Source organism: Centruroides vittatus, unplaced genomic scaffold, assembly GCF_030686945.1.
Source record: "Centruroides vittatus isolate TY-2023 unplaced genomic scaffold, ASM3068694v2 contig_364, whole genome shotgun sequence".
NCBI lineage: Eukaryota > Metazoa > Arthropoda > Arachnida > Scorpiones > Buthidae > Centruroides > Centruroides vittatus.
Genome location: NW_027122188.1, coordinates 670,463 through 681,715, shown reverse-complemented (window position 1 = coordinate 681,715; position 11,253 = coordinate 670,463). Strand labels below are relative to the sequence as shown.

Sequence of the window (11,253 nt, the reverse complement as noted above, 5' to 3'; positions counted from 1 at the left end):
GAGGACGGTTGGTCACCTTAATAAAATCCAATTACAAAGTGTATATTGGTCACGTAACTATTTCACAGTAATGACTGTTTTCTGAAGTTCAAGTGCTATTGTGATTGATTGTGTTCTTAATTTTTCTTTAATAATGGCCACATTTTCTGAAGAAGTTAAAAACAGTATTTAGTGAATATGCTCAAAGAGATCGCCTCCTTATTTTGCAGAAATTTTCGTAAGAAATATTCAAAAATCAAGAAAAGTAATTTGTTTCGTGATGGATGCAGTGCACAAAACAAAAGTTACACATTATTAGCAATGCTAAGTAAACTTTCAGATATATATAGTGTAATTTTTGAGATTACACATCCAGTGTGGAGTCACAGTTCTATTTACCCATAGATAGGGCCTTTGGAATGGTGGAAAAAATGTCAAGAAAAACTGAACTGTTTCTTTTACCCAAACACTATGTCTTAAATAAAAATAACTTAAAATAAAGAGAAATTATGACTGTCTTTATTACTGATTTATAATATAAACATATAAATAATTTTTATATGGCATGATATATTCATACATTATATACAGTAATATATTTCTAGGTTCAGAAGAATCATTATTGAACAGAAGACACTTTCTTTCCTCTCTTTATTTTGCTTGTAACAAAAAATTATTCATTTGTAAACAATTTCAAATAAAAAATATTTGTTTAAATAAAAATTAAGACAAAAATCACTCCATATTTACACAGAAATTATTCATAATTGGTATCAGTTTTCAAAAGAAAAATTACAATTCAAACTTCTAACATTTCTATTTGTTGTTAAAATTTTAAAAATGTGATATTTTTTATAATCAAATATTTTTACAACAAATATAAGAAAAATTCTATTATAAAAATATCTTTTAAGACAAATATATAAAAATACATATTTTAAACAATATTCTAGCATTAGTTAGATAAAGCTAACTGTAAGTTTAACTAAGAAATAATTTGTGTTTATATGTTATTTGCTTACATATAATTTTAGTTTTGTGATATTCATATTCCATAAAGAAAATTAATTAATGTAAATATAACAGTTTTGGTGAATATTACTTCAAACGATAATTTAGTATCACAAAGAAAAACAAGAGAGACTAAATCTGAAAAAGTCGAATTTTATATTTTAAGTTAACATGTTTGTTCACATACCATGCACATATTTTAAAAAAGAAATGATCTGCAAATTAGGATATGTACTGTACATATATATATATACATATCCTAATTTGTAGATCATTTCTTATATATATATATATTATGATATTATATATGTATTTCCAAGAATTGGTATCAGTTTGAGGTTGCACAATGAAAAAGTCAATGGCTGTTTCTGAATTCTTTCTTAAGCTATAAATATAATTTATGAATCCATTATAAATAGTAGAATATTGAACTGTATTTCATACTTTCCGAGTCCTTATTAATTGCTAACTTTGTTCAGTGAATATGAATAGTGTTTTTTTTTTTTCATATTGCTGTTAAGCGATAAATAAGGAAAAACACATTATTCATTAAAAATGAGTAATTCTTCAAATTTTATTAAAATAATATTTTATATATTTACATGAAAAGGACTGCAGAAAATATTGATATTTAAAACAGCTTTCTCATATTGAGTATTTTTAAGTAGTAGAGGTTTTGTTTCTGAAAACACAGTTAATTAACAATATAAAATTGACGACAATACATTCTGTATTAACATAAACATATATGTATATACTAAAGATTAATTTATGTATATTTTCTCTGCAATAATAAAAATAATAAAGAATATTTTACTTTTTAGTGGTCTTCCCAAAACTAGATTGCAATATTATATATAAAGATGCATGGTATACAAATAAATGTGATAACTGTGTTTTTAGACTTGATCTGTAATTAGTGTTTAACCTTTCAAAACTGTTTGAGAAGCTAGTATAAATTAATAATTCTTTTTTCATATTTAATCTGCCTTGTTTTACTTTATTAAAAGTTAGATAACATACAAACAAGTCAACCAAATGTAACAATAAATATTGTTACATATTTTACAATATTTAGCTTAATTTTGCTGTTTTAATAATTTTACTGGCAGATAAAGTACCCTATATAATAATGAATTATTTAAATTTATTAAGCATAAAAAATTATTTTTCCCTATAAATGCTTTATTGTTTCTATTTCCTACTTTCTGTAACACATGATGCAGAATACAATTCAATTATTTAGTAAGCTCAAAATTTTTGTTTACATTGATTTCAGGTTGACAGTTTTGTCAATCAATAAACCTAGAAAAATAAAACATATCTTAATTCTATAACTATATATCAATAGTTTACATTTACTTTTAACATCTTGCTTTACTTATTTAAATAATATTAACAGTAATGACTTTAGCAATAATTCTCTTAATTCTTCCTGTTAAATTTTTAAAATAAATATATTCACAATAAATTAAAAATTTTAATAACAAATAATTGATTGTGGCAATTTATATAAACTAGTAAACTTTTAATATGACACTTTTTGTGCAGGCAGTTTGTATGTATACATAACTTATGTTACATACGTATGTGGACAAAGATAAATCTATTTATTGTATAGTGCAACTGTACATTAACAGATTTTAAAATATATATTTGTCCAGTTTAATTAGATTTTCTTACTAAATAACAATTTTTACAACTTTTTTTTACAGAATGATGATAATCCTGTACACTATTTTACATGTAGATTTATTATGCTTATGATGAAATGTTCAAACTACTTGATCACACAAGCATAATGAGTACAATAATAACTGAAACTGTTTATTACTTAGTACTTGATGTTTTGATTTAGTGCTATAAAAATCTTAATATAGACAGTAATTTTTTTTAAACTATGACAGTTACAATCATTGAAAACATATGATGAGTCTTGTAACAAATGACAATTATAAAACATTTCGTAAAAGCTTGCATATTTTTATACCTTTATATATATATAAATTAGTGCTTTTTGTCTATTGAATAAACAGAGATGAAAGAATCTGTACTTCCAGCTGCAAGATTTACCTTAAAAACAAACAGATAATATAAATAACTATAAAAAATGTCATTTATATTTAAAATAATTAATCCTATAGTTAATATCTTTAAACTACATATTTTAGAGAAAAGTTTAATAATTTTTCTTATTAAATACTTTCAAATTTTTAATATGACTTTTATATATGATTATCTTCTCAAATTACTTTTAGAATTTCCCTGATTTTAAAATATTTCCATTCTATGTTGATCAATAAAAATAAATTTTCATTTAATATGAATAAGAAATCAGCCAGCGTGAAGAAAAATCTAGGAAATAATTATGAAGAAGTAATTGATTTTATCATTTGTATTTGAAAAAACTGGATATGTCTTTGTTAAGTATAAAGAATTAAAATCTGAAATATACTTTCCAATTGAAATCAGGAAAATGACTATTAGAAAACTTTATCTTTTTGCATTGATAAATCAAATAAAAAACATGTTATTCTGATTCTAAGTATACTTCTAAACGTTTTCATATAGAATCTTATTTTAAATGAAAAATTTTTGATGTACTTAGAATGAAGAATTTTAAGAATTACAAATATTTAAATAAAAATTAAGTTTCACTCACTTTATATGGATGAAAAGCCAAGCAACTAATTGGACCAATTCGTTGACCCATGAATCCATCATGATATTTAATTACATTAACTGTTTCACCAACCATACTATATACACTGATGAACTGATTTACAGATCCACTGAAATAACAGATCATTTAAATAGTTATTAGCTGATAATATATTAAATCATTTCAACAGAATAAAAATTTTTAATTTAATTACCAAGAAATTAAATCAATTGCAGAATGAACTGACATAGCAGTCATGCCCTGAGAAGACTGCACAGTCTTAAGAGAACTGGTAAGTCGTAAATCCCAAAATTTAATATCACCTGCAACACTGTTGTTATAAAAAAATATTTAAATTCAGATTGTCATTACTACCTATTAGATTAAATTTACTTATAAATAAATACTTGCCTTCCACTCACTATTTTTCCAACAGAATCAGAATGTTGATATAAGTGAACATTGACCACCCATCCAGAATGTTCTCTTAAAGTTGTAACACGACTGAACATTATAATAAATAAATAAAATTACTTTCTTTACAGTATCTATGATTACTATAGTTAAATAAACTCATATCTCTCTAACTACAAACTTATAACATGCAAACAGTTTAAAAGTATCATACTATGCTCTTAATTATTAAATAACTTACATCTGATAAAATACTTCTGTATAAGTATATAAACAAATAAATTTTGTATACAGTATTTCTTTTATTATTGTAAAGTATATTTCTCTTTCTATCATTTTATTATAAAATATGTTAACCATCAAGTTATGCATTTACATAGATTCAATTTGACAGTCCTAACAAGTTGTAATAAATTCCATGACTATAATTGACAATGGCTAAGTGTGTTTACAGTTATGGATTGCCAATGCATTAGCCAATAAAAACAGATAAGAGATGTAATCTACTTTATGACCAATTATTTATTGTGACATTGTCACAATGCCAGCTGGAATTTTTTATATTTTTAAATTTATTTCATTTAAAATATATGCTCTCCACCTCAAATTATTAGTAGTGGCTTGCCCATGTACTGTACATCATACTTTTCCTTTAAAAACAGAGTTATGCCAGTCATCTAACACCTTTCAAGGGAAAATGTTTGAATTGAGATAACATGACTTTCAATTTGCATTGGAAGTTCGTGTGTAGTTAATCGGGGCCTCCTGTCCCTAAGTTTCCATATCTGGTCTCTTCTTTCATCTATCTAACTCCATTCTTGAGATTAAGGAAAGACAAATGGATGGACAAGAGTGGAAATTTATAGGTCTACAATTTTTTCAAATTGCAGTCCAATAAAATCATATTTCAGTATTGAATAGTCTTGAAAAGCTTCTACTAAAAGCCTTGACTCAGTCACAAATCTTTTGAATCAATTTTATTTTTCTCGACTTTTAGAATTTATTCATCCTCCTCTTTTTCAATATCGTTACATTATGACATTTACAAAAAGCCTTTGACAACACTGTTAATATTTTTTCTAAAAATGACTTTGATCATTTCATTAAAACAGTTTCTTTTCTTTTACAATAAATCTTAATAACCATTATTGCAATATTATCAGTTGAATTTCTTTTACCAGAATTTGATGTATAATATCATAAACAAACTCAATATGAAAAGCAATCTGCATTCCAAATAATATGATTCAAAGTGCAACTTGAAATTGCATTATGAATACATAAATTGTAATTAACAAATTTGTTTAAAGATATTAATAATTTAGAGATTATAATATTTGAAACTGTATTTACAGAATTAAAATAAGTATCTGTAAATAAATAAGTTCGAAACATTTTGACAAACTGATAAATACTTATTAAAAAATTTTTCAGATAATTGCTACTTGTGCATAACAAGTTTCATTTGCATATGCTAACTTATCCATTATAAGAGTATTATTACTTTATCAGATCTTTGAAAAAGAAAAGTATTCTCCTTTTTTAAGGCAGCTACCAATTAAAAATATTCAATAAATACATTTTTTCTCTTTTATTTTGAAGTTAGCTTGTCAGATTTTGTTTCTAATCCACTATTACTTATTACAGTGGCTTGCAAACTATGAACTGCATCCTTTTGAGAATCATAAGAAAAATCTTATCAGTCATGAAGACGTTCAAAATTGAAAAGGTATACTATAAAACAGAGAAGTATGAACCAACCAAGCCTCACTATGTTACTATTGGATAAATTAAAAAGTATAATAATGGTAAACTTAAAGTCCACAGTCGATTGTTATATTGAATAAGATAATTATAGTTAATTATCTTATTTATTTAATAATTAAAATTAAAATCAATCAAATAAAACTTGATTTACTTTTTCCAATGTCTTTATTGTGTTAAATGAATTTCAATTTAACAATTCTCATTGGTATCACTTTTTTAACAAGTGAAATTTTGAGTTTCCAACAATCATATGTCATTTTGTATCATTGCCATCAGGAACCCAAAACTTCACTTGTTAAAAAAGTGATACCAATGAGAATTGTTAAATTGAAATTCATTTAACACAATAAAGACATTGGAAAAAGTAAATCAAGTTTTATTTGATTGATTTTAATTTTAATTATTAAATAAATAAGATAATTAACTATAATTATCTTATTCAATATAACAATCGACTGTGGACTTTAAGTTTACCATTATTATACTTTTTAATTTTTAAAAACAGTTTTATCTCAAATGAACAGTCAGAAAGAAAACATGTATTTTTAACAGTTAATTACCTTAGAGGTAAAATATTAACTGGATAAATAAGGTGAACCTGAGAAAGAAGAATGGGAAGTAGTTGAAATAGAAAGAAAATGGCTGAAAGGAAGCCTTGGAAAAAATACTTAGAAAATTGGAAAAAAAGTTCAAAATTTCCCCACAGACATGTTTGTTGGATTCTGAAGGAACATCAAGTGATTCAAGAAACAAAAGTCTGTTCCAAGATATATGACAAAGCAATTTGCTACTCAAACCTTTCTGTGGAAGCTGGAAAAATGGAAATTGTTTGACATCTTCACAATTCTATTGTGAAGATGTCATCAGCATATATGGACGAGAAGACAATGATTAAAGTTTCCATACAGAGAAATTAATTAATGCAATCAGCAATTAAAAAATCACTGAAATAAAATTATAAACTTTATCATCACTCCATTTTCTTTTACTCTTCAGAACAAAAGAGAACATTTCATGTCATCAAATGACAATGCCAATGACAGCAAAAAAAAGGGAAACGTCATAATCTGAAGTCATCATATTTGCTCTCTTGCTAACATATCTTGCTGCAAATTTCACTCACTTGCTAGTGCCTACATGATAACAAAATATTTTTAAACTCTGTCTAGACTGTACTTTTCCTTTTAGTATGCCATGCCACGTGTTTTACTGTGTATCACCATATTTCACATAGTTTTTCAACTACTAAATACTTATAACAGTCAAATAATTTGTAATTTTTAAAAAATTGCTTTGTACAATAGCAGGAACTGTCCACAAAGTAATTGTGAAAATTGACATATTTTATGGTATTGCTGCTAAAGAGATTGTGTAGTTCTAAGAGATCAGGTCACTCTAAGTCAAATTGTTTAAGCTTTTTTTTTTATATTCAGCTTTAGCCTCATCATCCAAAGTAAAATAATAACTCATAATTATTTATTTTTATTTTATAATTGTTTTGGTGTTTAAAATATTAAGACGATTTCAACATGTTAAATGAGCAAGGTACAAACATAACAGAACCATACATGCACACAGCTAGCTGGAAGTGAGAGAGGTTCCACTGCTTGCATGATGCTTTATGCTTTGTTTATTATTTTATATAGGTGAATAATTACATCTACAATACTTTCTGAATTACAAGACTTTATATATATATATATATAAATTAATTAAATCAAATAATTGTATATTTCCTTAAAATGTCTAACAAAAACAAAAAATATTTAAAATGACCTGAGTAATAATTTATTTCTAGAAACAGAATTAACCAACTTATTGAAAAAAAATTGTAGCAGCATAAAAAAATATAATTTTTTGCTTGTATTACTAAATTACAGTGTGAAATTCTTCAGAAAATTAATATAAATTATTATTGTTGCTTAAACACTATGTAGTGTAATTAATCGATCAGTTGGCATTTCTTCATCTCTTTATTATTTTTTGTTGTTGCTTAAACACTATGTAGTAGAATAGAAAATAATGACACGGTTTCAGATATAAAAACAGAAACGGCAGACTTCATCCAGTAGAGATGCACATGGCTCAGCATGAAAACAGCAAAGACATGAGCAAGATACAAGTTGACTGAAGAGAGGCAATATTAAGCCTGAAATATGTATCCAAAATGCATATCAACTGAATAGAAAATAAAGAGACGAAGGAATGCCAAGTGATTGATTAATTACATTACACTACATAGTATTTAAGCAACAACAACAACAAAAAAAAAATAAATAATAATAATAATGACACTGTTTCAGATTAGCAAATAAATTATTATCTTATTATATTAACTTTTTATACATTAAGTATTTTATTTAAATGAATAAAAAATTTGTTGCATGTTATACAAACAATTAAAAACACAGTTTTAACAACAAGAGACACATTTAATGAAAACTAACTATAAAATAACATTAACATTCTATTATTATTAAACATTATTATGTTAATATAATATGCTATGTAAATCGTAATTATTACTAAATACATCTATTTATATTGTTGAATTAATTTATTAACCTTTTAAGCACATCAAACATTGTTATGCAATAGAGTTTGCTTATTGTAATCACTGCAGGTCTTGCCTAAACTGATAACATTTCATTATGCAAAGTAAATAAGACTACAATTGGAAGAAATTCTGGTTTATTAATTAATTAACAATTCACCTAGTATAATCTGTCTGCTACCACTTCAACAACAGCTAGTGTAATGCTAGCAATCTAAGCTATTGTATTGTGAACAAATAATGATTAAAATTGATTAATTTAAAGCACTAGTTAAAACTGATAATGGCTGCATATTTTCAGCCATATGTTGAGGCTACTAGGACAGGGGTGGCAAACCTATGGCACGCGTGTCCAAAGTGGCACGTAAGAGAAATCAACTGGCACATAATGTATCATATGATTTCTGTCTTTTTCAATCATCCTTTCTGTTTATCACTTGATCATCTTTTTTCAATCAGACCTTTTACATTTATTCGAATTAAAGCGTATTCATTTAATTTCTTTAAATATCATTATTCAAAGTCTAATACATTGGCACGCATTAACATCTTTAAAGCTAAGTATGCTTACAATATGGCACGTAGACTCAAAAAGGTTCGCCATCCCTGTACTAGGAGAAAAAGGCCTATTTAACTGAAGATCATAATGATGATGATAATCAAATTCTGGTTACAATAAGTAATGTTTTTATAATGTATTACAATAGAACCTTGCTTAATAAGCACCTCTCATAATGAGTAATTTGCATAATGAGCAAAACAAATTGTAAAAAAAATGACTTGCTAAACAAGCAATGTTTTGCATACCAAGTGACGAGGAGAGGGAGGAGAGGGGAAGTCCTGGATTGGGTACACGCTACATCAGTCTGCGTTTAGCACTTGTTCCACTAGCATCTTAGTGTCACTTGTGATCACACATTTTTCCAAACTTGTGTTCAGACATATTACATATAAACGTTAACAATCATAGCCCGTTATATAATAAACACATCAAATGTTATGCCAAATTCTTGGGCTATGTGTAAAGGCTATAATTAAATATTAGAAATAACTGTATTTCAATTATTTTTGTTTTCTACAAATCGAATTCACATTTCAAATTGGTCATTCCGCACTAGAAGAAAAGATGATCTTTACCCAGCTTATCTGTATCCATCTGTTTTCTAATCTATATGATTCATGCTCCTTAACAATGTATATTGTATAATTTTCTTTGAATAAACATTTTACATAAAATATAGTGGGTGATCGATTAACGAACATAATCCATCCCAAGACTGTTCACTATCTGAATTGTCCATTAACCGATTATCGATTTACCATAGGTTTTTATGGGAATTTGATTAATTCATTCTGGAAACCCCAAAAAATAAAAAATGTATACTTTCTTACTACGTTTATTTATATGTAATAATAAAAATACATACATACATACAGTCTTGCATTTTTATTAGTCATGTTTTTTCCTGTTTGTGGGTGTTAAAGAATCTGTCTAATGTCGATTGCTTTTCTCTCTTCTTCAGGATTTTTCAGAGGTAATTAATAGCATTGTAATTGTAGAGATCTCTAAGCCTATTAATCTCAACCTGGTTTGGGATGTCATTCTCAGACTGTTGTTCTGACATCCTCCCACTTCTTCAAAAGATCTTTAATAGCAGATATCGGCATTAATACTCTTTCAGAAAAAAAACATTTTGCTGAGTTTCTTGGTGTTTTTCATTCAAGAGTTCTTAGCGTTCTTCTGTCATCAGATCAGTTTCAAATTTCATTATGATCTCTTCAATGTTCTTTATTTCTCAGATGTGATTTTTGTTACTCCTTTAGCTGCTTGAGTCTTCTTGATTATACTGTATCTTTCTTCGATAAGATTGAACTGCAGCCTACTGTAGACCTATTCAAGCCGTACTTCCCAGCAACATCAGATATCTTCTGCCCACTCTCTATCTTTGCTATTACACTCACCTTTCGAAAATAAAAATCGACGCAAAACTTAACAAGTCCACCCAACAGTCTTGCGAATACTATAAAAGAATTGTTTCTGTCAGAAAAATAAAGGCTAGAATTACAAGGAAGAGTTTCAAAGTTTGGAGGAATACTATCCGATCAGTATATACCGGGTTGAGTGTCAATGTTAACGTCTCCCGCACTCCGAAAAGTTTTGAATTGTTGCCTGAAGACAAGGGAAGACCAATCGGTATTCATACTTTATGTCGCTTCTTCTTGTATTTGTTCTGTGAGGTGTTCATTATCTGAACATGTGTTCATTGTTGGAACATAAAAATCTTTCGCAAAAGTGTTCGTTATCCAATTTGTTTGTTAACCAATCACCCACTGTATTTGAGTATATTTTTTTTTTTGACATGGAACGCATTATCATATTTTACATTAATTTATATGGGAAAATTGTTTCGCTTAACTCATAACGTGAAAAACTTGTTAAGATTCTCGAACGAATTATGCTCGTTAAGCGAGGTTTCACTGTATTAGCATGTATGTTTAGGACCTGCTAATTTTGATAGCAATAATCAGAGTCTACTGTATATCAAATAAGGATGAATTTCACAAATCAGAAATTATTTCTGAATTAAAAGATATTTGGACTTTTCATGAGTAAAATTCTTAAAATAATTGACAGTGATGTATAAACAAAAAAAAATTATCAAAATAACACAATAAATAAACATTTTAGTTAATTTTGACACAATGTTAGAATATTTTCCATTTTCCAATCTTTGTTTACAAATTATTAAATTTAATGAGCAATTATTTATTGTGACATCACCACAATTCCAGACTGCAATTTTTTAGATCTCAATACACAATGATTTTAGTAGTGTTTTGCTCCTGTATATCATACTTTTCCTGT

General features: G+C 26.6%; 1 protein-coding gene across 1 annotated transcript in view; it reads right to left on the bottom strand.

The window, feature by feature from the left end:
- Positions 1–2,154: 2,154 nt before the first annotated feature.
- raptor (regulatory associated protein of MTOR complex 1) overlaps positions 2,155–11,253 on the bottom strand; it is a 106,379-nt gene continuing 97,280 nt past the window's right edge. The window contains exons 28-31 of the mRNA XM_067270075.1: positions 4,064–4,156; positions 3,867–3,983; positions 3,653–3,782; positions 2,155–3,063 (exon numbers count right to left, since the gene is read on the bottom strand). Of these exons, the coding sequence (XP_067126176.1) occupies positions 2,998–3,063; positions 3,653–3,782; positions 3,867–3,983; positions 4,064–4,156 (406 nt within the window). The 3' untranslated portion in view covers positions 2,155–2,997. The remainder of the gene's footprint in view (positions 3,064–3,652; positions 3,783–3,866; positions 3,984–4,063; positions 4,157–11,253) is intronic.